Source organism: Artemia franciscana, chromosome 20, assembly GCF_032884065.1.
Source record: "Artemia franciscana chromosome 20, ASM3288406v1, whole genome shotgun sequence".
Lineage (NCBI taxonomy): Eukaryota > Metazoa > Arthropoda > Branchiopoda > Anostraca > Artemiidae > Artemia > Artemia franciscana.
Window position 1 is genome coordinate 19,829,626 of NC_088882.1, and position 27,436 is coordinate 19,857,061.

The 27,436-nt window shown below is 36.8% G+C and overlaps 1 protein-coding gene across 1 annotated transcript in view; it reads left to right on the top strand.

Annotated features, from left to right (window-relative positions):
* Window positions 1-27,436, top strand: part of LOC136039868 (dynein regulatory complex subunit 2-like) — a 69,159-nt gene that overhangs the window by 19,020 nt on the left and 22,703 nt on the right. Inside the window, exons 3-5 of the mRNA XM_065723810.1 lie at window positions 10,142-10,255; window positions 16,674-16,812; window positions 22,133-22,356. Of these exons, the coding sequence (XP_065579882.1) occupies window positions 10,142-10,255; window positions 16,674-16,812; window positions 22,133-22,356 (477 nt within the window). The remainder of the gene's footprint in view (window positions 1-10,141; window positions 10,256-16,673; window positions 16,813-22,132; window positions 22,357-27,436) is intronic.

Here is a 27,436-nt window from a genome sequence, read left to right on the forward strand (position 1 = left end):
GACCATTGTGATTAAAAACCTAAGGGTGTAGGAAGAAAACCTTCAAGGGCATTCTTACACCAGGTTTTCTTTGGTTCTTATGTAGTAGAGCTTAGGTATTACGTAATAGGGTTTGCACGTTACGTAATAGGACTTGTTGTAGGGCCAGAAAAAGCTGTTACGTAAAAAGGTTTGTTTACTTTTCTATTTTGAATTTAACCTTTGAATTTACCTTTAATAACCCATCCCTCCCCAACGGAACCACACGTAGGCAAAAATACGGCACGATTTAAACTTTAACATTGAGTAACAATACCCGTCAAATACATTCATATTTCTCAAATGATTTTACGAGCTGGTAATTTCATACTTATTTTAAATTTCTGACGAAAGCCACGTATGTCACTAGAGGTCTACAGAAAAAATATGAGGAAATTTCAGTCCTGCTGTTCAAATAAAAACATCTATCATGATATTCAAACGTCTGAAAACGCTTAAGTTATGATAATGGATGCCAGAAGATAACACAGGCAAGTCACATTGTGCCACGGTGGTATGAATTGCCTTGGACTATCATGATCGAACAAAGAAATTTAAAGTCCCGCAGTTCAAATAAAAACACCTTTCAGGATATTCAAACATCTGAAAAGGTGTAAGTGATGACGATAGGGGCCACAGAATGCCACAAGTCATCAGAAGAAATGCTATTGGGAATTTTCGTTTAAGTTTAAACGGTCGATATTAGTTTATATGGTTTAGAAGATTATTTTTCGTCAAAACAAAACGTTATTGTGAATTTTTCTTTAAGTTTAAACGTTTAATCGTAGTTTACACAGTTATTTTTGAAGGAAAATGGCTTAAAATGCTTTAGGAATGATAATATGTGCCAAAGGATGCCACGGACCAGTAATATAATACCTCGGTGGTGTGAATTGTATTGATGTTTGAAAATAGAAGAAAACGTGCAAATCAACGCCTCAAAGTTTGGTTTGGTCGAAACGGAATGAAAATAATCAAAAGCTTGCTTCAAAATGAGTGGCGTTTGCTTAAAATATGGGTGTGTATGTGGCAAAATATGGATTCATGCTTGAAATACAATGCAAGGGGCAGAGAGGGCCAATAACATTCATAGTTCGTGGATGGTAGTTCATTTCTTGTTATCTCATCCATTGGTTTCATCATTTGCTTCAATGGAGTATTCACACAGAAAATTTATATTGGGTCTTACGTTCATAATAAAATAAAAATTACGAATTAAATGCTCATCATGCGCTATCAGTTTTGCCAAAACAGTCATCGTCCATGGAGAGTATTTCATTTCTTGTTATCTCATCCATTGGTTTTATCATTTGCTTCAATGAGATATTCCCACACAAAATTCAAATTAGGTCTTATGCTCATGATAAAATAAAATTACGAATTAAATACTCATCATACGCTATCACTTCATCTGTTTTCCATATTCCTTCATTTTTCATGTCCTTGTATGGTTCTCGGATTTTTAAAATATTCCTTGCGCTTTTCATAGGCCTATATGTTTTCCAGCTTTTTTTCTGTATCCCATGCGTTATTTGTGTACTTATCTTTCATTCCTGTTTTTTTCCATGTTCCTTCCATTTTTCAAGTTCTCATTTCCTGTGCTTATTTCTGTGTTACCTTATTTTTGCTTGTAGAAGTAGAAGTTTGCTAGTAGAAGAGCTTGTTGTTTCAAGCCAAAGTAACGTCTCTCTCTCTCTTTAAATAGATTTTTTTTTGGGGGGGGGGGCTAAAGAAAAATATGGTGGAATAAAACAAGATCCTCAAAAATACCTTCCAAAGAAACAATAAGGTGAATCATTGTCATTCAGGTTTAAATATGGGATCGATAAGTGGTTTGGGAAATCATTTACGCAATGATGCTTACGTAATACCTCACTTATTTCAATACATAACTTAACCTGTCCTTTTCCAGATCGATTCAAACAATTAATAACAATGGAAGAACCTGTTATGTGTAATACTTACTTAGACTTAGGTCCTCCCACGCCTGAGGGCGCATAAGGCAGCAACAGTGGTTCGCCACGACGACCTGTCCTGAGCCTTCGACCAAAGCTCCTCCATCGAAGACCTCGCCAGCTTCGCCTCCTTCTCTAACATCCTGCCAACGGTCATTTTGGGTCTCCCTGACTTGCGGAGGCCAGGGGGTATCCAACACCATATGTCATGAGGTAGCCTTCCATCACCCATTCGCACCATGTGTCCCCAATACATCCATCGTTGCTTTCTAATGGCATCAAGGATGGGGGTATGATTTGTTATGGTATAAATCTCATCATTTCTTATTCTCTCAGTCCAATGTATATTCAAAATATATCTTAGGCAGTTATTATCGAATGCCCATAGTCGTTTTCCTAGTTGCGCAGTGATACTCCAAGTTTCACAACCATATGTAAGGACGGAGAGGACATTGCTATTATAAATTCTGAGTTTTAGCTTCTGGGAATATTTGCTATTTCTCCAAACATTTCTGAGACAATTGAAGACAGAGCCAGCCAATGCTATTCGGCACAAAATTTCTCTTTCAGGATTGGCATCTTGCGTAAGAATGCTGCCTAGATATTTTAACTCTTACTACTTCAATTTCCTCATTGTTGACCAAAAGTCCCTCATCTAAGTCAGGAATGACTGCATTTGACATTGATTTAGTCTTGTTAGCGTTTATGGAGAGTCCAACAGCATTTGCCACACGCTCAAGTTCATTTATATTACGTTGTATATCTTCTGATTCGTGAGCGAAGAGTGCAATATCGTCCGCAAAAACACCATCATGAAGGGTTCTTAGTGGGCTTAATTGTAGACCCCCACTGAAGCTACATCCACGAAGCACAAAATCTATGACTATGGCAAATAACAGTGGCGATAGAATGCAGCCCTGCCTTACACCCGACTGAACGGTAAACCAGTCCGTTAAGCCACCCTCGGTTTGTACTGCGCACATAATATCGAGGTATAGCGCTTTAACTATATAATTTTAATCGGGATCCCGTAATGTATTAAAATTTTCCACATTGTCTCGCGGTGTATCGAGTCGAAGGCCTTGAGAAAGTCAATAAATACTGTGAGTAGTTGAACCTGCCATTCGTTAGATTCTTCGAGCAGGATTCTCAGGCTAAATATTAGGTCACAACACGATCTGTTTTGGCGGAATTCATGTTGTTCATCTCTCAGAACTTTCTCCACTTTACTTTGAATTCTATTGAAAATAATTTGGCACAAAACCTTGCTGCCAACTGATTGTAAAGCGATGCCTCTCCAATTATCACATTTAGTCTTTTGTCCTTTTTTGAAGAGTTTTACAATTACTGCCGATGACCATTCACTCGGGACTTTTTCATCATCCCAAACACGTGACAAAAGTTCAAACATGGGCACTGCTAGGGTGCTTCTACTATATTTCAACAGCTCTGGGGGTATGCCATCGTTACCGGCTGCCTTTCCGTTTTTCAAAGTCATTAGAGCATCTTTTACTTCGCTCAGCAAGAGAGGTCCGGAATATATTTCAAGATCAAACAGTGCTTCTTCAGGGATATTTAAAGAAGTCGTGGGAGGCACCTGATTTAATACCTCGGTGAAACTTTCCATCCAACGTCGGTTTATGTCATCCGTCTGGGTTAATGAGATGCCTTCTTTGTTTTCAACTTGGGTTGAAGAAGCCTTCGAAATACCCGCAAGCTCCTTCGTTATAGCGTACACAGTACGACTATCTCCTCGCCTGGCGGCTACTTCAGCCTGATCAGCCATAGTTTCGAGGAACACCCTCTTATCATTCCTAGTCCGTGTTTTGACTTGTTTATTGAGACGCTTATATTGCGCTTTTAAATCATGAAGATATTCTCTAGTGCATGTCCTGTTATGCTCATGTCTATCTACGAGAATTTTGGCTTCTGCCCTTTGATCAATGATATCCCAGGTACTTTCAGATATCCACTGCTCTTTCTTCTTCCTGTTATATCCCACAACTTCTTGTGCCACTTCTTTCAGGGACTCGATGATCTTTTCCCATTGATTATCAATTGACAACTCGTCCCTTAGCATGGAAAACTTATTTGACAAAGTAGATGTATACTTTTTGTAATACATACGGGTCCTGCAGCTTTCTTACATTAAACCTTTTTACTGACCGCTGGGGTTTATGACAGTTTTTAGTTTCAGATTAAACTTAGCAACAACAAGTTGATGGTCGGAATAGCAGTCGGCACCTCGAAAGGTCCTAACATCCTCTAAACAACGTCGCCTGTGCTTGTCAATTAAAATATGGTCTATTTCATTTCTTGTTACACCATCAGGCGAGTTCCAAGTATATTTGTGTATATGTTTATGAGGGAACCATGATGTGCCGACGATAAGTTCATGAGTCGCACAAAAGTCAATTAAACGTACGCCATTATCATTGATTTCCCCCAGTCCATGCTTACCAAGGATAGCTGGGGCATAGGAGGCATCACTTCCAACTTTAGCGTTAAAGTCCCCACACAAAGTCACAATATCGTGCCGATGCACTTTAGCAACAACATTTGACAACACGCGATAAAAATCATCCTTGGTCTGATCAACGGTATCATTGGTTGGGGCATACACAACAATAACTGTCAATTTGGCCTGAGAAGTGGCAAAGCGAGCACAAAGGATTCGCTCATTAATAGGTTCCCAGTCCACTAGGCATTTTTTGGCCCGACTACTTAATGCCATTCCAACACCTGCCTCTTTTCTAGTTTCAAGTCCAGAATACAAAATATGGTATGTTTCACTATTCAAAGTACCAAAACCGGTAAGTCTGGTCTCAGAGAGTCCAGCAATATCAATACAGAACTTATCAAGGGTCCTCATAACGCTGTTGAGTTTTCCTGGCTGTGTTTCTTGATTAACTGTTCTAACATTCAAGTATCCAATACGAAAACACTCGGTCGTTTTCAAGAATCCTGTCCGGGGGCGTGCGTTAGTCGTCATCAAAGAAGAAATCAATCCGAGGCTATCTATTGCTGTTTCTTGAGTAATTGGTTTTACGGTGGCGGGTTACTAGCCCTCCGACCAACCCTCCTCCTTCTTCCAGGCTTGGGACTGGCTGTATAACAGGCGGAGTTAATAGCTCAATAGTCAGCAATACTGGTTGGTTGTAAGGGTTCCCGTTGGAATTGGTTGCTAAGGCTTTGTATAGGTAAACAATTAACGAAGATATTAAAGTCCACGTGTGCGCAATAAGTCATCCTCATTTACATCCGAGGGTTCCCCGCTTGACTAGCGGCCCGTAAGATCTATAAAAAAAGCGTTGTTGACATTCGAAACTACGTCATTCTCAGTAAATTCGCATAGGTAAACAATTAACTATTATGTAACAACCAAGTTTACATAAAAAAAATCAATAAGCAATAATACCTACGTCTAGAAGAAACTCTGCCAAATATCCAGTAGGTTAAAAAAGTGTCGACACCGGGATTTGATGGGATACCTGGCTCATCAGAGTGCCTATGGGGTAACTACTTATAATTCAGTCTTTTGGCGTACTTTCAGGAGTGTGGAAATGGATAACCATGCACAATGCCCCCTGAATTTGGCTTCTCGCTTTAGCCTTGCCCTCTTAGTCAGCTTCTATAAAATTTTAAAGTCAGAGGAGCTAGAAACTGGATGTATACTTTCTTATAGGAAGCTCGAAATTCTTCGCAGCCATGCAGCAATAAAAACTGCAATAAGAACAATTCGTAAATTAAATTAACATCTCAAATTCTTTTAATATCCTTCAGTTTTCTATAATATCTAAACAATATTTAATAAATAACTGAATTTTATCTAGACAGCCTTAAAGATAAAAAAATTCTGACATTGGGGGGAGTTGCAGGGGGAAACCGGAAATTTGGGAAAATACTTGAGTGGACAGATCAGGATCAAACTTGGCGGGAAGAATAAGCACATGTTCTAGATACGTGATTTACGTAACAGGACCGGATCCGCTCTCTTTTGGGGAGTTGGGGGGTATTTCCAGTGCTTTAGCGAGTTCGGTACTTCTGTACGTGCTAGGACGATTAAAATTGGTAGGCGTGTGAGGGACCTGCACATATTGACTTGATAACAGTCGTTCCCCCAATTTTACCATATGGGGGAGGCGGGCTGGAGGGAGGGGAAATTGTGAAAAACGGCGTATGTCTATCTCACGAAAGAGTTATCGGATCTTAATGAAACTTGACTTATAGAAAGATGTCATGTCTCAGACGCTCCGTTTTTCAATTCGGATTAGATCCGAGGACATTGGAGGTGGAGGGGGAAACAGGAATCTTGGAAACCGGAAATCTTGGAAAACACTTCGAGTGGAGAGATCGGGATGAAACTTGATGGGGAGAATAATCACAAGTTCTAGATACGTTATTGACATAATTGGACCAGATCCGATCTCTTTGGGGAGTTGAGGGGGTTTCTAGTGCTTTTGCGAGTTCGAGAATAACCACAAGTTCTAGATGCGTGATAGACATAGCCAGACCGGATCCAATCTCTCGTCACAAGTGTCATATGAGCTCTTAGCTCTTGTTTTTTCAGCAGGGTGCTAGTTATTCGAAGATCTACAATTATAAGTAAATATAACGAATCCCTTTATATGAAACAGTTCGGCAGATATATTGAACATAAATTACCTGGCAATTTTTTTCATTTTCAAGTTAGCTCTTTTCTTGTAAAAGAAGAAAGTATATTTTTTAATTAATCAGGACCTAAGCTTCTGTTATCGATTGCTGTACACGTTGTCGTCAGATCCGAACTTTGTGACGATTCTAGTACAGGCACTGCTTTACTCTTAGGGGTCGTTCTTTTAGTAAATGGCAGTTGAGGACACCTACTTCTGCTCTTTCTTTCAATTATGATGTCTTTCATATCAGTAAGGCCTTAATTAACAATCAGATGAGCAGTTCATACTATTTATATGTGTTAACTAGCTGTTGGGGTGGCGCTTCGCGCTACCCCAACACCTAGTTGGTGGGGCGCTTTGCGCCCCCCCCCGCGCGCGTAAGTCGTTACGTGCGATATTAGTTACGCGCCATTGTAGTTGTGTCCCTGTGTCCCACCTGTGAATAGATATATATATATATATATATATATATATATATATATATATATATATATATATATATATATATATATATATATATATATATATATATATATATATATATATGTTTTTAACTACGTAAAACATGCGAATATACAACATTCTTCGCTGTCCCATTGTCTATGCATATAAATAGATTGTCAGGTTTACTGACTCTTGAACATGTAACATATAATTGTCCATGGGAAAAATAACCCGTATTCAGATCTATACCTCATTATTCTAATGATGTGTCCCTGTTTCCCGGTCGTCATTTGTGTCCCGGTCTGTAATATCTATTCGAACAATTCCTGTGTCCCGGTCGTCATTTATATATCCCGCCTGTGCCCCCGGCGTCCCGTTGTAGTTGTGTCCCTGTGTCCCGGTCGTCATTTATATTCCCTGTGTCCCGGTCGTGATTTGTGTCCGGGTTTCCCAGTCTGTAATTTCTCTTTGAGGTTCCCGGTCGTCATTTATATTCCCTGTGTCTCGGTATGTAATTTCATCAGTTGACAAACATGACGTCAGTCGACAAACAACTTCATGACGCATACAGCTCAACCCTTAAAATGAAGTCAGTCGACAAACATGACGACAGTCGACACACAAACATGACGTCACTCGACAGACACACACACACACACACACACACACACACACACACACACAGACAACTTATTTTTATATATATAGATTACTAATGGCATCACTTTTTTTTTGCTGAGTTTCTTTTAAAATTACTTGAATCAGGAAGCAGGAATATAGCTTCCCCCTTCAAAAATGAATTAACACTCTGTACGTGATAATGTCACTTATATTTAACTTTAAAACGGGAATTTGACTAGACAGGTCATCGTTTGCATATATGCATATACAAATGGCATTTGAAAGGTCTATTAATCAGCTGTTAAAATCAATGTAAGGAAAAAATAGGTTGATGCCAATATTTAATTTTGTGGATAGCTACTGAAACAGAAAAATGGTACACGATAAAATAAAAATAGTTATTGTGTTCGGATGAGGGTATGTAAGTAGTTGCAAATTAGTAAGCACTTTTCTTGTTACAAAATAGTACTGAACTTTGGCTCTTTTTCATTTTACCGATTGTGTTTATCTGGTGGCCAGCATTTATCCCCACGGAAAAGACTACCTAAGTGGAAAATACCTCCCTCTGTTGCCACTGGTTGGTCTCCAATCACTATCGACTTATAAAAAAGACTCTTTCTGAGTGTTTTCTGATGAACCTCGCCATTCTGATCTAATGAACAACTTCTGAAGTTTTTGCGACCATGAGGTGAAGGTGTTGGTAAGGAAGGGACAGTACCCCTCCTATACGGAATAAATTCTACTCATTTTGGGGTTTAATGTTACACTTTACTTTCATAAGGTTTCTTTTGTCCCCCTCTCCCAAACAAAAATTCGTGCATACATCAATTCCTACCTCCATCCTCCCCTGAACCAATTATGTATTTATCCGATGGCTCAATGAGAGCTGGGATGTGTCGGCGTTAAAAAACACCCTTTAAGGTATCTCCCTCCCTCCCAAACTAAAAAACAATCAGAGAACCCGTTGTAGAAGATTAAATGCCTTTTTAAGTTTTGTAATTTTGATTGTGATTTGTGAATTGCTTCTAGATAGTATTAGCTATTGTGAAACATATGGACATTTTTCGCGGGGGGATTTTCAGCGGGGAATAAACTTTTGGTCATAATCTCCTATCAGTGAGAAATATATTTTCTGCGGGATGTTTTCCACAGGGGGGGGGGTAAACGTCTAGTACCGATTATATTTTTAGGAAATAATAAGCCACGGTAGCCTACGGCATTTCGGTCTTTGAAAATGTGAAAATCAATGTTCGGCGTTTAAAGGATTTATATTGATTTGACATTTCAGAATTTTCACCCAATAGAGTTTAGTACTCTTTGGCCGAAATCATCGTCTTATGTCAACGATTTTCTTTTTTTTTTGCAAAATGACAGGAAATACCACTTTTGTGTGGCACTTAGCACTAAGTTCGAAAAAGGGTTCTTTGCCCTTTTTCGATCTTTTTGGACCGAAGGCCGGTATGATCACTCGTGGGAAAAATTAGAAGAAGGGGAAAAAAAGTTAAACACGTCTCCGTGACCTCACGTTTTTGTTTCATATTTTTGTAGGTAGGAACTTGGAACTTCTGAAAATCAGTTTTCCGATATGCTGAATCTTGTAGTACAATTTTTATCTAGGTTATTCCCTTTTGGAGACATTTCTTCCGCTTTTAAAAATTAGGGTCATAACGTTTGATGACTAACTTTAACTTAAAGAATGTTATATATTTGGAATCATGATAGAAAACCTATTATTGCTCTGTATGAATTTTTATCATAATTCCTTTTTTGAGTTTTGATTTCTACTAGCCGAGACCGTATCCAGGATTTTTTTTGGGGGGGAGGGCTGGCTAAAAAACCATATCAAACATTTGCTTATGCGCATTTTGTTAAACTTTTAAGAGTCGCACAAAATTTCGGCGGAGGGTCAAATCCCCTTCCCTAATCCCACTGGATCGATACGGCCTTGCTGTTAGTACAAGTCGATCGTTACTCTTAGCTCATTTCCAAGAAGTGTTTGATTGCTCCATGTTTCATGCAGCTAATGTATGCTTAAGATTACAAAAATATTACAAAATAAGTCCAAAAGGGAAACAAAATCTATGAATTTGACACTACAAAAAGAGGGAGAGAAAAGAAAAGAAAATATCAGAATGATTATTCCAGTGCACTTCAAGTTAATTATATTATAAGAAAGAAGAATAAGACAAAATATAGTTTTACTTATTTTGTTTCTATTTCTATTGGTGATATTTTCTACCTAATTTGATCCTCTCCTCCTGTTGATCAGAGCAGACCTGAACTACGAAGTCAAATTGACTATACATGTACCTTGAATGCAATTCATAACATACACTGGCCTGATTGCAAAATGTCTATTGAACAAAAACTCAAAGCCTTTCAGTGAATCGTTCAGTCTTAGAATGTCATGACTCACGTTAAATTATTTTCAATTTTCCACTATTTAAGCACAAACTTGAACGAGAGCAAGGATTGGGGCGCGCCAATCAGGCGAAGATCAATGAGAAGTGGCGTAAGGTCCTAAGAGACACGAAGAATGAACAAATTAAAGAAGAAATTGAGGTACGTACATGACGATTGTAGCAATAGCTGTAACCTAGTAAAGAGCAAATCATAAAAAAAGGTAAAGAATGCGGCATTAGACTTTACAGTCCCTACCGGCGGTGCTGATCTCCGTTTCTTGGCCCTTCAGCCAGGAAGTGCAATGGAGGGTTGGGGGCCAATCGTCGTGTGCTTTCGCAGCTTACAGAGTCACGCCACTGACCGTCCATAGTAACCAAAGTTTAAAAATGTGTCTAAAAAAAGAGTCTACAAAGAAAGAATTACCACGCAGCTGATCTGCGCAGGGCATCTTTATTATTTTTATGTTTTTTTTTTCCTTGTTTTGACAAATAAAAACCACACTGTTCAAAATACTGACTGTCCACAATAAACACACACAAAAGAAACTCAAGTCCTCTTAGGGTTAAAAGTATCAAGGCATTTAGAGCGTCAAGGGCCAATAGCATTGCTGTTTGTGGTAATCTCGTGTTCATCTTAAGTTTGACTTAAATGTTCATTTTCGTTTCTGTCCATTTTACGACTTATTTTTTCATATATAGCAGGGTCTATCGTATTTAACGTCGTTATTTATTTCATTTTTGTTCGGTTTTGGTTTCATTTATTTATTGATAGTAACTTCTGCTTGTTTTAATATTGAGATGTTATAGGACATTATTTTTGATCGTCTTAGGTTTTAATATAGTTCTCTAATTTTCTTTGAAAATCTTCTCTGTTTAAAATTTTTTTTTTTTAAATTTCATTTCTTTTTGTTTTTAATTGACATAGTTTTACTGTTTATTAAAAAAGGGAATATTTGTGAACTTTTTTTTTTGCTTTTTCTGCTTAAGAATTAAATGTTGGATTGTTATGTAAATGTTAGAAAAATTTAATATTCCAATTAAAGTTTCTGGTCTGTTTATAACAATGCTTTCACGAAAATTTCTTATGGATGGGGACGGATAGTTTTATTCATATGATTTGAAAATCTGTCAATTTTTGCTGTTCTAGAGGATTGAAGCCGTGTCTTTTAATCCAGCGTCTTATTAAAAGAATGTTTTTATGCTAATTTATTTTTTAATTATTTGTTGATTTAAAAATATACATACCAAGGTCATTTATTAAGGAAATAATTCCGTTTTCTTGTTTTAGAAAGAGGATGTCGTGATTAAAAAAAAAAAAAAAACACATTTCTTTTGTCATTTTTTTGTCTTGATTGAAGCTCCTTTTGTCTCCAAAGTTCAATTGAGGTGATTCCATGGCCTAAACTAAAAAGTAGATATGCCTAAAGAAAATGTTGTTTTTTTCCGCTAAGCATTGGTCAAGCCACAGTTTTCTTCCAAAATGCATTATCCTTGTAAAGGTTCACTCTGTCCAGTCTGCTTACCCTGAAAGTTTCATAACAGAGAAAAACAGTGTTTGCTTTTGAGGGTCTTGTCAATCGATACACCTAACTTTTGCAGAATATTTTTCTTCTGCTAGGTTTGTATGAACCAGTGTACATACCCAGCAAGCTGCTATTTCATTGGGGACAAAACAAATTTGGGCCTATTTTGGGCGTTACGAATCAGTAGAACAATTTTTTGAGACAGTCTTTAATGACCTTAGGCAATGATTATTGTCTTTGAGGTACTTTTGCCTTCGTCTGCATACCCTGTAATTTTAAGGCAATCAGAGAAAAAAAAGATTTCTGATGACCCGGTTTCAGGAGTCACACATAGATACAACCAAATATTTTTGTCATCACTCAGGTCTGCCCTGTCGTATCCACTGTCTGCGACCTGCAAGTTACAAATTATCAGAGACGAACAAAATTATGGGACAATTTTGGAGCATACCAAACCCAACTAAAATTAGGTATAAATTAGTTTTCTGCATAGGGGTCCACCTGGCAAAGAAACTTATAGAAATCATCTTAAAGCTAATTGGAGAGACGAAATATGAGGCCCCGTTTTTACGGGTCTCGTGTTTTTAATCTCCTGATTTCTCTTGAAAAAAAAACATTCAAAATGAAGCAACTAGACTGAACAAAACTATTGCGAATCTTAACTGACTGGAACATAAAAGTTGTCGGGCAATTCTCGGGTAAAACAGTTTTTTTTCGGGCGTTTCCTTTGTATTAGGATTCCTTCGACTTAATAGCCTATAGAGATAAGGTTCAAGCTTTCAGGATAAATTGTCGGTCACTCTTCTGCCTAACCAATAGAAAAACATTTTTTGTACCACTGTTCCTTTCTCTAAACTTAATATTTTGATTAACTTTATCCTCCCAAAAAACTTTCTGTAAGTTTTAACTCTTTTCCTTAGAAAATCTTAACTCATTTCCCCGAGGTGTTCATGAGCACGTGAAAAATTCTGATTCTGTTGGTAAGTTCTAGTGCAAAACCGTTTACATATATTGGGGACAATAATTTTAGCCACTCTTTCTCCCTCTAACATATAATTTAAGTCTCCGTTCACTCTCCCCTCCATACTATCTGACATTTTTGCTTACATCCCTAACCCACTCCCGAGATATCACAAATTTACTATTTTGATAGCCTTGATATGCAAATTGCCTATAGATTTTCCCTGTGACCCCTAACCCAAGTCAGAATTTGGGATCCACTGGACCCTGCAACACACACTGAAAGTTTTCTCGTAGTTCCTTGATTTCCTATGAGGTTACTGAAATATTATTGACTTCTGTTTTTTAAGCTGGATAAATGTAGTTTCTCTCGAATAGTGTTTGCCACGCAGAAGTGAGTTGTTTGCTTTTTGTTTTGTTATGCGTTTGGTGTTCACAAGATGTTGATATTTTGTCATTGCTTTGTTTTTTTTGTTTTTCTTTTCTTCATTCCAAGCATTAGTTAATTAATTTTAAATTACTACTCATTCTTTATAATTCAGTTATTTGTGGCTAAATTTTGCCAGTTCCATTTGGTTTTGTTCGCCACACTTAAACACAGCTCCTCAGAACTTTTAAATGGGACGTTCCAAGATAAAGATTTTCTTCAAAGTCAATACCGTTACTTTTCCAAATTTTTAAATCTTAAATCAAATACTCTTAACATTTGATTTAACCCTATAACACTCCCCTTCTCTACCACCCTAATAAACTTTTATCACGCCCCGTGGTGTATCCCACCTGACGGTAACCCCTGGACCAGATAATAGATTGTTCTATCAACAAGATCATCTGCTCCGGCAAGTCCATGCACAAAAATGAAATTAGGAAGCCCATCAGGCGTGTTTAATCCTGAGACCTATCGTCGCCTGTCTATTAACATCCTCGTCAAGAATCTTTATGCAAAGATTGTGACATCTAGCCACGTTCTGATTGTCCTACTTTATTTGTATTTTATTGAACAATCTTAGTAGTGAATGCAATAGAATTAAAAGTAATTTTTTGGTTAAGAAAGATATTCAAAGTGTTATTTTTTAATGCCTTTCGTTAAAAAATTATCATAAAGGCTATGTTACCTTTCATGATAATTAGGAAATATGAGTGCAACACACCTTTATCTGCATAAGATAACAGTACCATCGATGAGGAATTGATATTTTTTCAACAGATATCAACTCTGAAGCAATGCATCTCCAAGAAGCCCAATCCTGTTGAACTTAAGAATTTTGAACTTGCAAGCTCCGCAGGGGCCATTCTTGCCTTCCAAATTATACCAGGGTACTACCTCTTTGGGGAACAATCTGCGGTTATTGCGCTATGCTGGTACCAGACCCCACCAGGGGATACATACCCGTGTTTTAGCAGGGTTTTTTTCCTTCTGTGAATGTCCTGGCTATACTGACTAGGAGAAAGATAAATACGATTGGCACGATCATGATAAACCGTTTGGGTTCCAAATGCCCAATAGTTTTAACCAAAGCTGTCTTGCTGTCTTCGAATTGCGAGAAATGGGAGTTGAGACAGCGGTCAATTGGTTTTGCACCTCTGGACCACATGGTTAGGTATTGTTGTCTTGAGACACGTTCTATAAAGTGGACTGCTCTTCTGTTCTTTGTGGATGTAGCATAAGCAAATGTGTTCCACAGGCTGAAGTGCCGTGGCACAGAAGTTTCTGGTGATATAAAACAGCTGATTGATCTTCACTTCAGTATCGCCAAGTTTCTGCTCGATTCTGGAAGGTCAGAGCCACAAATCAGAGAAAATCGATTAAGAACTATCGGGTGAACTTCAGCAGCGTGTCTTGGGCATGAAAAACAAATCAATCCCTCCTCTACCATAAGCAAAAGCAGCACTGCACATACTAGAACTCAGTAGAAAATACCGCTTGGTGCAGACGGCCAGGATTTAGTAAAAAGCCAAGATGCAGTGATTGCTTTAAGAAATTTTATACTTTTATATATTCCCTTTTATATAATCTTTTTAATAGCCGTCTTTTTTTTCTGTGCCGTGAACGCAATAAGGACCCAGTTTCCATATATGTGGACTTTATCTAGGGGTTTTGGGGGCCAGATTTAAAAAACCCTGATCATCAACAAAAAGGATATTTGTTAATAACTTACTTTAAAGAAATTAAAAGAATCTGAAAATTCTACCAATTGTCAGGCCTCAGGAGGCTATAATTCATAACCACAATTACGAGCCATTGTTGCACCCACGTACAGAGCCAACCACGGCCCATAGTAAACGAAAATTAAAGAAAAGTTTAAATAAACTGTCTAATGGAAAACATTTCTGAATCGCCACTATTTCGGGAATAATATACTTCGTTTACAATTAACATTTTGTAATAGGATGATACAGTGTAAGTTGGATAAATGAAAGCCAACAATTTCATTGGCTTACATCAAACAGTTCGTGGTAACGAACTGTAGTAAGGAGCGACCCGGCTCAATAGTAAACGAAACTCTAAAGAATGGAATTTCGATGCTAAAAGATATATCAAAAGAATCAGATTTTTATGCTGATTTTAAATATATAAGTTTCATCAAATTTAGTCTTTGTCATCAGATGTTACGAGCCTGAGAAAATTTGCCTTATTTTAGAAAATAGGGCGTAACACCCCCTAAAAGTCATAGGATCTTAACGAAAATCGCACCATCGGATTCAGCGTATCAGAGAACCCTGTAGAAAAAATTCCCCCTCCCACGCTCATTTTTTTACCAAAGTCAACGGATCAAAATTTTGAGATAGCTATTTTGTACCGCATAGTCTAAAACGATAATAACTATGTCTTTGGGGATGACTTACGCCCCGCAGTCCCTGGGAGAGGGGCTGCAAGTTACAAACTTTGGCCAATGTTTACATACAGTAATGGTTACTGGAAAGTGTACCGACGTTATCAGGAGGATTTTTTTGGTTTGGGTGTGGGGTTCAGGGGAGGGGGCTATATGGTAGGATCTTTTCTTGGAGGAATATTTCATGGGGGAAGAGAAATTCAATCAATAGGGCGCAGGACTTTCTAGCATTACTATAAAAAAACAAACAATGAAAATATAAACATGAAAAAGTTTTTTCAATTGAAAGTAACGAGAAGCATCAAAACTTAAAACGAACAGAGATTATTACGCATATGAGGGGTTCTAAAAACACTTTAGCATAAAGAGCGAGGTATTTAGGAGGAGATAAATACTTCACTCTTTATGCTAAAAATTTTTTAAGTAATTTCAACTATTTATTCTACGGCCTTTCTGATTCAGGGGTTATTCTTAAAGAATTGGGATAAAACAAGATTTAGTGTGAAGAGCGATGTATTAACGAGGGGACCAACCCCCCCATATATATAATCAAAAATATAAGAATATAAAAGTTTGTTACGTAAGTTAATTCTTAAGTTGCGTATTTTTTTACTAATAAAAACTTTCGTTAAAAATTAAAAGATCTAGTTGCCTTTTTAAGTAACCGAAAAATTGGAGGACAACTAGGCCTCCTTCCCCACCCCTTATTTCTCAAAATCGTCTGATCAAAACTAAGAGAAAGCCATTTAGCCGAAAAAAGAATTAATATGCAAATTTCCTTTTAATAATTTATGTACGGAGAGCCAAAATAAGAAATGCATTAATTCAAAAACTTTCAGAAATTAAATAAAAAAAACAAGTTTTTTGAAATGAAAGTAAGGAGCGACATTAAAACTTAAAACGAACAGAAATTACTCCTTATATGAAAGGGGTTTTTCCTCCTCGACGCCCCGCTCCTTGCGCTAAAGTTTGATTCTTTCTCGCAACTCTACTTTTTAAAACAATAAAAAACTTTAGCGTAAAGAGCGGGGCGTCGAGGAGGAAAAACCCCTTTCATATAAGGAGTAATTTCTGTTCGTTTTAAGTTTTAATGTCGCTCCTTACTTTCATTTCAAAAAACTTGTTTTTTTTATTTAATTACCTAAAAGGATGAACAATTCAAATTGATCGATAATTATTATAGCAACTTTTAGCCTTGTTCATTTTCTGCTGTCTTTTTTAAAGTTTTCGTAGCTTTTAATTTTTTTTTCTTCTTTTTAAGCAACTTCGTGAAAAATTTAATTTTCAAATCCGTCTTCGACAGGAAAGGATATTAGAATTGACCGATCAAGTGATTTTATCCGAGAAGAACGAGCTTGATCTAAACCAAATTCACATCAAAAATCTCGGCTTGCTTATTGGTATGTGTCTTTACATTTTTAATTCTATATATTTATGATTTGCCAAATTTAAGGCCGTGCACAAGGAAGAGATTTCGGCTTTAAACCTCATTTAAACAGTTGGAGATCAAAGGAAAACACTCATTTGCAAGTGTTATTACATTTTAGAATTGATTAAATAAAAAAAGAAGGTTTTTCAACTGAAAGCAAGGAGCAACATTAAAACTTCAAACGAACAAAATTTGTTCCACAGGTGAGGAGGGCTGCCTCTCCCTCAGTCCCCACTTTTCCACTAAAGTCTTAAAGTTCTTTCAAAATAAATCTCATTTAAATTCAACGCCCCTGGTGTTTGAGCAGCCTTTGTTAAAGAATTGGGACAAAAGTCTAACTTTAGCGTCACAAAATCGAACAAGAGCAAGGGTCCAAGAAGGGGCATCTCCAGTCATTTTCGGAATTCTTACTGGTCGATTTGTGCTTTAATGTTGCTCCTTACCTTCAGGCTTCAGTTGAAAAAAAATATTAAATTTCTGGCCTTTTTTCAACTCATGCTGAGAAATCCCATTCCCTCCCTCATTCAAGATTTTCACTGGAAAATTCTTCCAGAATTTTACTCCCCATGGAAAATTCTCCTGTTTGAAAATCCCCCCCTGAAGAAATTACTCCCAAGAAATGTCTGAATGTTTCCAAATAACAAATGCTATATGTGAGCAATGGGTAAATTGTGTAAATTACAGCACTTTGCACAGGGACCTCTCCCCAAGGGGGGGGGGGGCTCAGTTTTAAACAGAGATGCAGTAATGTGACCTATCAACTATGCTGAGTCAAATTGCTATCTCAATAATTTGATGTGGTGACTTTTGGGTAAACGGGCTTGGGAAAAGAGCTAGTTTCCCTCCTGTAGCTTTTGATCTCCAATCAAATGAACCCTCTTCTGATCTTCTAGATTACTCGTTCGATACTTTCACCCCTGGAAAAACAAGAAAAACAAATAAACAAGCAAGTTAATACGCATCCGTTATGTTTTTCATGTAAAAATGCAAAATTCCACATTTTTGTGTATAGGAGCTTGAAACCTCCCCAGTATGGTTCTCTGATACGTTGAATTTGAAAGCGTTACTTTGATCAAGATCGCTTGATTTTTGGGAGGCTTATCTTCCTTTCTGAAAATCAGGAAATTCTCTCAGACTCGTAGCTTTTGATGTGCGAGCTTAAGCTGAATGAGTGTTACATATTTGGAATCATCATAAAATGAACCTATTGTTATCAAAATTCTGTTGTAGAGTTTTGGTTACTAATGAACGGAGTCACTAATTACTTACAGTTCGTTACCACAAACTGTTCGATTAAAAATGGTATTCAAAGTATTACGCTTAACAAAAAAGAAGACGAATAATTAATTTAACGACTCAATATAATACAAAATTGCAATATAGTAATACGCTCCCAACGGAGAAGTGGGCTTGTAATTGTCAGGTGTAACGAAAATGAACATATAACATTTCAACACGAACAAAAAAAGTAAATGAATAAGTAAAAGAAAAAAAGGACAAAAACAGAAATGGAAAGACCGGATAAGAAAGGTAAAGCTGACCCAGAATTCCACGGTAGATAACCCAGGCGGTAGATAAACAAACGAAACAGTAAAAAAGAATATATAGAATGCTTTTGCTGAATCATCGAGACTAAATTGGTTATACTTAATGTATCGTTTTTTAATTTATACTGATTATTTCCAAATTATTTACAATGATTATTTCCAAAATTGCAACAAAATAATACGCTCCCAACGCAGAAGTGGGCTCGTATTTGTCAGGTGTAACGAAAATGAAAATAGAACTCTCCAACAGAAACAAAAAAAGTAAATGAATAAGTAAAAGAACAAAACCCCAAAAATAAAAATGGAAAGACTGGATAAGCAAGGTATCGAAGGTAAACAAAAATAAGGAAGCTAATAAACCCAGAAGTCCACGATAGTTAACCCAGACATGTTCAAATAAACAAAAACAGTAAAAAAGAATATATGCTTTTGCTCCATCATCAAGGCTAAAATGGTTATACTTAATATATTCTTTTTTTTTTTAATTATACTGATTATTTTTAAATGACTCAGTTGGGGTTTTATCTCCCCAAATTGAGATCCTAGATCTTTTCAGATTAACTAAAGGAAATCGATACACTCTAAAGTCCCTAAGAATCGAAGAAAAGGAGCAGAATAGACTCAGTCTTCATGCAGAAATAGTTACTTGGCTTTTGTATTTTAGAATGACGTAGCGCAACGTTTGTATCTCTTGTACGTTTAAAGTTTAAACTATTTAAGGTAATTAAACAAGGTTTTGTGTTTCCAAAGTATTTTTTAGTTTTAACGGCTTATGAAAGAAAATTCGAAGCACTAAGATTGCTTTATTTAGGCGTATCTGTTGGGGTTTTATGTACGTCCGAAAAATGTTTAGATGTATTATTGTACAGTAATTTAAATAAGATATAGCCAAAGAGTGATAAACTATTTTTAAACGCCCCAAAAAAAGAACTTAAGAAAAAGCTAAAGAAAAGCTCGTATCCATCATAATATCCTTTCCTCTTAAACCCAAGAGTCAGTTTATGACCCTTAGGCAATTCCTTTCATTCAGAGCTCAACCATAAACTAAAAAAACCCATCAAAATCGGAAATGTTCTTTTACAAATACGGTGATTCGACACTTATATTTCAACCAGGGGGGGAGCACAAAAAACATCAGAAGACGCATCAAAACCTGTTTGTATAAATTTTTGTTACTTTTTACGAGCTGGAAAAAAAAAATTCTGGTGGGAGGGGGGGGGCTAAATTTGGTTACCCGCCCCCTGGATATGATAGCTTTCAACCCTGTGATTTTTCGCTTTCTTGTTGTTGAAAATGTAAAACAGAAAGCGAATAAACAAATGACAATAACAGATGAATATTTTATTGCGTTACTATATTAAAATTATTAAAAAGCAAATGTTAATTTTACTTGTCTGATAGCGATTAAAGTGAACTAAAAACATTCACTTGCTACAAAGTAAAACATTGTCAAATAATGTGACACAAGCCTCCAAGCAGTCAAATATTTTTGATAAGTTATCAAATAAGTTTGAAAAATAAAAGGCTCTATTCTAGCGATAAAGATGATATAAAGAAATTTGTTTATATGCATTTGTGTTATGTTTTTATGAATCGGATTTGTTTCTTTTGGTGGGGGGAGGGTTTAAACCCTGAATCTTCCCCTACCACCTTTAATATAACATAATGATAAATTATGGCAAGTCCTTGGTCTTGGTAATTATCGTTTATATCGGTTAAAATAGTTGCTTCTCTTAAAAGTGCTGGAACACGGGTCTCCATGAAGTTACTTTTGATGTGAATCAAAATTTTGTTAAATATTCCCGTCAAACACATTTGTCAAAATCGATTACATGTATCGATTGTATCTGTCAAAAGTTTTTCTGACAAATTATAATCAGTATAAATGCAAGAGTGACGAGCCAATATTGTTGCCTCAATTCTAATACGCATGACAATGTAAGTTTTCCCAGAAGAATGGTGAGAAAATCATCAAATTTACCCCCTCAAAATACTTCCAAAGCGTTTCGTGAGGTTGCTATCTAAAAGTTCATGGTTTCTAACTGTGGGCAATGAGTGACTTATGCTAATAGTAGCTGAAATCGGAAAGAAGAAGATTTCGTAAAAAAAAATGGTATATCAAAAGAATTAGCTTTTTGTTTTAATTTTAAATTTGGGTGGGGAAGTGTGGAAATTAATCTCTAATCTCCCTTGATTCCGGATAATTTTGTTTACTAAATTTCTTATGAACTGTATGAAAACCAAGATGGTTACGGATTGAATCTCTGATCCCTCTCCATTAGGAAGATCATGATGCATTAATATAGGACGAAGCGTACAGTATAAAAACTGAAGGGGTGAAAGCCCTTATCATATTGCAAAGATGATAGTTTGTTTTGGATTTTTTACTTAAAAAAAAATGCTCCAAATGAGCTCATTTTCTTGAAGCATTGCTATGTAAATCCTAAATTATATATTCAAAGAGTCAGGTTTGAAGGGGCGGTATCCCTCCTTGTATTTGAGGTAACTATTGGTAAACAACGGTGGATCCAGGGGGCGATGGGCCCTGGCCACCTCAAGATTTTTCTGGTGCCCTCTTTCCCTTTTTCCCCTCTTTTTTAGAATAAATTTGTCACTTTGTTCAATTAGTGGCATCTTTGTCACATTGGCCCCCAGTCAAGAGTTTGCTCATTGGCGCTCTTGTCACATTGGGCCCCCAAAGATTTTGCTCTAGACCCTCCCCCTGTAGTAGACTACTAAAAACGAAAAAAAAATAGTAAAACGACCAAAAATGTCCCTTCCCAAATACAGAATAATCCTTGTTCGCTTTACGTTTTAATATTACTCTTTATTTTCATCTAAAAAAATTGTTTTTATTGAATTTTAACAAGGGCTTCCAAAACCTACATTTTTACAAAATTTTCACAAGAAGAAATATGAATTTGATTGTCTCAGATTACTAGCTTGTTTTTATTGAAAAAAAACTTGTTTTTATTGATTTATAAAAAGGGTCTTCCAAAACTTATATTTTTATACAATTTGACAAGAGGAAATATGAATTTGATTGTCTAAGATCACCAGCCTGTTTTATTGAAAAAAAACTTGTTTTTGTTGAATTGTAACAAGGGTCTCCCAGATCTGCATTTTAATACAATTTTTGACAATTGAGGAAATATGAATTCGATTGTCTCAGATTACCAGCAGCTTTAAAATTCAACTTGGAATATAATGTGTCAAAATCCACATTCTTCAAACGAATTCCTAAGAGATGCAATCAATTTTTATTAAAGTACACGAGAGATAAGTGAAAGGCTAAAGCAATTACACAATGTGATAATAACAGTCAAATGAATATCGATGACAGCAGAAAGAGTATTTTCAATTGCAGCTAAATTTACAGCGAAACAAACAACCAAAACGTTAACTTTTGAATAGTTTGGTGCTATTGAGATACATTGATTTAACAAAAGATTTACTTTGAGGTTGAAAACCTGTTTAAATTCTTTTTCTGAACCCTGAATTTTTTATTGGCTATATTGGTGTTTCGGACATTGTGTCCTCGGGGAAATTTAGAAATCCTGCTCATTGGAATAAAACTATCCATGCTGCAACTTGGGTATTATAAATTATATGTAAGCACTACGAGCCTCACTCTTTATGTGCTTTCCCTCAAATTGTATATTTGAACCATCGGAAAAATTCCCTATCTCCTCTCCGTCCCCCTTCCCATCACATTTACTCTTAACGTGTTTACTTTAATTTCAGGGTTTCATATAACTAAAGTTTCGTTGATGAAGGACGAATTTACTGAAAACTGTTCGGCTGATTTTAAAGTGTTTGAAGGAGAACAAAGCTGTGTTAAACGCTGCTCCACACTTCTTCTCAATGAAATAAAAGACGCTATTAACAAAAGTTCAACCAATTTTGAAGATACTCAAGTACACTGGTCGAGAGATGCCCATAACAGAAAAGAGGAGCTACTGGATGAGGTTGTATTTTATTCCAACTTTCTTTCTCGCCTTTGCACTCCCATCAGTTTAAGCATCAAACATATTAAATTTAAAATGAGGAGTTTTGAAGCTAAATTTAACTCAAAATCTTTTTCTACAAATTCTCGGAAAAGTGACAAAGAGGATAAAATGTTGAATTCAATTAGAAATTAAATTGTCGGTTAAATTGAAATCTTAGCACTTAGTGTTAGCTTTTGTCGGAGGATGAGGGGTAATCTTCCTTATTCTTAGTTAATTCCTTATAAAGGTCAATTTATACTCAATTCCATAAATCATTTACAAAATAAATCCCGTAGAATGTTTATTAAAATATAGCTTATTTTGAATGAGACAGAGATTACCGCTTTACTCAGTAACCAGATCCAGTCTCAAGATTACCTATATTTGGGTCATTGACCTTCTTACATAACGATACTATAGGAGAGATACGTAATTAGTATAATCCGGTTGGCATGTCATTTACATATTCCTGTCTGGACATGATTAACAAGGTAAATCCAATGACAATTATATGAATTCTTTTATTTGGGTTGAATGAAACTACCTAGCATTTTTATAGGAATCCTACATTAAGTGGATTTAAAGCGTGATTTTAAATGTGTTACATCAAAAGGTGCCAAGAATAGAATTTTAATAGCATTGAAATACAAAAATCAAAAATTAAATTCAAAAAAATAAAGAAAACAAAAAAATAAGTAAAAAAATATAATTGCAACTATTGTTTTCTAAAAAAACAGTCACGAGTAACATACGTATACCATTATCATTGTGTATTTCAAAAATAACTTAAGTGAATTTCTTTTGCTATTGGCGTGAAAAAATCATCTTGTAATAATATATTTGAATTTTTTTCTTTCAAAATGTTTTGTACTCTATTTTGCCCAAGGTTCAATGAAGATACGCTTCTTTGAATCATATGTGTGGTTCAAAATGTTTTGTACTCCGTTTTGTACAAAGCTCAATGAAGATACACTTCTTTGAATCAAATATATGTTTTTGTACACATTTGTTTTGTACAAAGCTCGATGAAGATACACTTCTTTGAATCAAATTTGTGGTATACGAGCAGTGCACATTAAATGTGCATACTCTGTTTTGCCCAAAGCTCAATGAAGATAAACGTCTTTGAACTAAATGTGTGGTTAAGAATGTTTATACTCTATTTTAAACAAGGTTCGGTGAAAATACGCGTCAGTTAATCAAATATGTGGATCAAAAAGTTTTGTATTCTGTTTTGCACAAAGCTTGGTGAAGGTACGCTTCTTTGAATCAAAGTATTGGTTCAAAATTATTTTTACTCTGTTTTGACCAAAGTTCGATGAAAATACGCTTCTTTGAATCAAGTGCGTGGTTCAAAACATTTTGTACTCTGTTTTGAACAGAGCTTGATGAAGATACATTTTCTTGAATCAAATGTGTAGTACAAATGTTTTGTGCTCTGTTTTACACAAGGCTTGATGAAGTTACGTTTCTAAGATTCAAATATATTTTTTAAAATGTTTTCTAATCTTTTTTGCACAAAGGTCGATGCAGATACGTTTCTTTGAATCAAATGTGGTTAAAATGTTTTGTTAGTATTTTTGCCCAAAACTCGATGAAAATACGTTTCTTTGAATCAACTGCGGGGTTCAAAATGTTTTATGCTCTGTTTTGTACGAAGAGCGATAAATATCCGTTTCTTTTAATCAAATGTGAGAGAGAGACGAGCAAACAGCTAGTCAGACACACAGGCATTGAGAGATAGAGAAAAAATGCCTATAAACACACAGAGTCAGACACAGAAACACCCAGGAACAGTGAGAGAGATAGTCGAATCTCCACTCAGACACACAGGTACAGAGAGAGAAAGATAAAAACACATACATATACGCAGAGTCAGACACACACACACAAACCCACACACACACATACACACATACAAACCCATAGACAAACAAATGCCCGCTCAGACCCAGAGGTAAAGAGAGAAAGAGACAAAACCGCACACACAAACACTCAGAGTTAGACACACAAACACACAAAGACAGACACACAAACACTCACTCAAACAAATAGGCCAAAACAGTGAGACAGAGAGACAAAAGAAATACAAACACACAAAGTCAGACACAAAAACACACAAAGATAGACGCAAAAATGTGCAAACACCCGCTCAGATACACAGGCATAGTGAGATAGACAAGTAAACAGTGAGTTAGGCTCACATGCAATGAGAGGAAGACAAGCAAACACCCGCTCAGACATACAGTCACAAAGGGAGACAGGTGTTTTGTGTTTTGTCACTCACACGCACATGCACAGAGAAAGAGAGAAACAAGAACACCTTTAAACACAGATTCAGACATTTAAACACAGACAAAAAACAAGCAAACACCCGCTCAGACATACAGGCAGAGAGAGAGGTAAGCAAACACCCGCTGAGACACACAAGCACAGAAATTCAGAGAGACAAAACACATAAGAACACACAGGGTCAGACACATAAACACAAAAAGACAGAGACAAACAAACACCCACTCAGACACATAGGCACAGAGAGAGAGAGAAAGAGAGAGAGAGAGAGAGAGGGAGAGATAGAGAGAGAGAGAGAGAGGGAGAGATAGAGATAGAGAGAGAGAGAGAGAGAGAGAGAGATGCAAACAGCCATTCAGACACATAGTCACAAAGAGAGACAGGCAAACAGACTCACAGGCACAGAGAGAGAGAGAGAGAGAAACAAAGACACCTACAAACGCAGAGTCAGACATACGAACACAGACAAAAAACAACAAACACCCGCTCAGACATACAGGCAGAGAGAGATGTAAGCAAACACCCGCTCAGACACACGAGCACGGAAATCGAGAGAGACAAAACACATAAAAACATACAGGGTCAGAAACATAAATACAAAATGACAGACACAGAGACAAGCAAACACCCACTCAGACGCAAAGGCACAGAGAGAGAGACATGCAAATAGCTGCTCAGAAACACAGACTCGGATAGAGAGAGAGAAAGAGACAAGCAAACAGCCATTCAAAAACACATGTACAGAGAAAGAGACAAGCAAACACCCGCTCAGACACATAGGAAAATAGAGAGAGACAGAGTGAGAGATGCAAACAGCTGCTCAGACAAACAGTCACAAAGAGAGACAGGCAAACAGTCACTCACACGCACAGGCACATAGAGAGAGAGAGAACCAAAGACACCTACAAACGCAGAGTCAGACATACGAACACAGACAAAAGACAACAAACACCCGCTCAGACATACAGGCAGAGAGAGAGGTAAGCAAACACCCGCTCAGACACACAAGCACGAAAATCGAGAGAGACAAAACACATAAAAACACACAGGGTCAGAAACCTAAATACAAAAAGACAGACACAGAGACAAGCAAACACCCGCTCAGACGCAGAGGCACAGAGAGAGAGACATGCAAATAGCTGCTCAGAAACAGAGACTCGGAGAGAGAGAGAAAGAGACAAGCAAACAGCCAGTCAAAAACACATGTACAGAGAAAGAGACAAGCAAACACCCGCTCAGACACATAGGAAAATAGAGAGAGACAGAGAGAGACGAGCAAACACCCTCTCAGACACACAGGCAAAGAGAATGAGAGAGACAAAAAGACATACAAAACACTCAGATTCAGACACACAAACGGACAAAGGCAGACACGGAGACAAGCGAGCGCCCGCTCAGATAATTAGGTACAGAGGAAAAGAGAGAGACAACAAAACAACCGCCCAGACACAAAGAGAGAAAGAGAGACAACAAAACAAGTACCCAGACACACAGAGAGAGAAAGAGAGATATAAAAATACCTACAAACACAAGGAGTCAGACACACAAAGATAGACACAGGGACAACTCCATTCAGACGCACAGAGGGAGAGAGAGACAAAAAACTTATGCAAACACACAGAGTCAGACCCATAAACACACAAAGACAGACACGGAGACACGCAAACATCCCGCTCCGACACATAGGTACAAAGAGAGAGAGAGAGAGAAAGAGAGAGAGAGAGAGAGAGAAGCAAACAGTCTGTCAGACACGCAGACACTGAGGCAGAGAGACATAAGCAAACAGTCGCCCAGAGACACAGGACCAGAAACGTATATATATATATATATATATATATATATATATATATATATATATATATATATATATATATATATAGGGACAGGGCCCCAAGTCAGAACCATGCCTTGCCCGTTTGCTCAGAAAAATCACTAAAATTGAGCTAAAATTCTGAGAAGCCACACTAAACTGTAAGAATCAAAAGCTGAAATTAGGTATAAAAAATGTTACGAACTAAAAAAAAAAAAATCGAAAAGGACGGGTGGCCGCAAACCCTATAAAGGCTCCAAGGTGGGTAAGACGCATCCTGTTTTAATACTTGTGTCGTCTCCTATGCCTCTATGCCTTTTCGTGAGGTGCTCCCGTGAGGTACTCCCCACGACTTAAAAATATGCACTTTAAGATAAAATAAGAGCAAAAGGCCCAAATTAAAGAAAGTTGAATAGGGTGTGTGCTCCCAAGCCCCAACAGGGCCATAAGATGGGTTAGGCGTATTTTATGAACTTATATGATATCGTGAGGGGTCTCCTGTGTCCCTATACGATGTCGTGAGGTACCCCCTATCTCCATGACTGAAAAACATTTAGACTAAGGTAAAATATAAGCAAAAAGGCCTAAGTCAAAGAAAGTTGAATAGTATGCATGCTCCCAAAACCAGAAGGCTCCAACGTCCCTAAGGCGGAGCTGTATAATCTCACCTGTTTAATCCGAACAATAATAAGAATATTCTTACATGAACAAAGTATAATGAACAAGACATTAAGAACATACTAACAAAACAAAAATTCTTGTCTGTGAAAGACAAGGTAATGTTGTTTTCTCAGGATTGAATAGAAAGTGTTTCAACCAGACAAATCGGCAAGATGCGGGTAAAATGATACAATTATAAAACTTAAAAATTGCACTCTCAGGGTGGATTGATTAGGACATTCTTTCTTAAAAAGAAAAGATTATGGGTGCTTACCTACTAAGGAAAATAAATGTTAC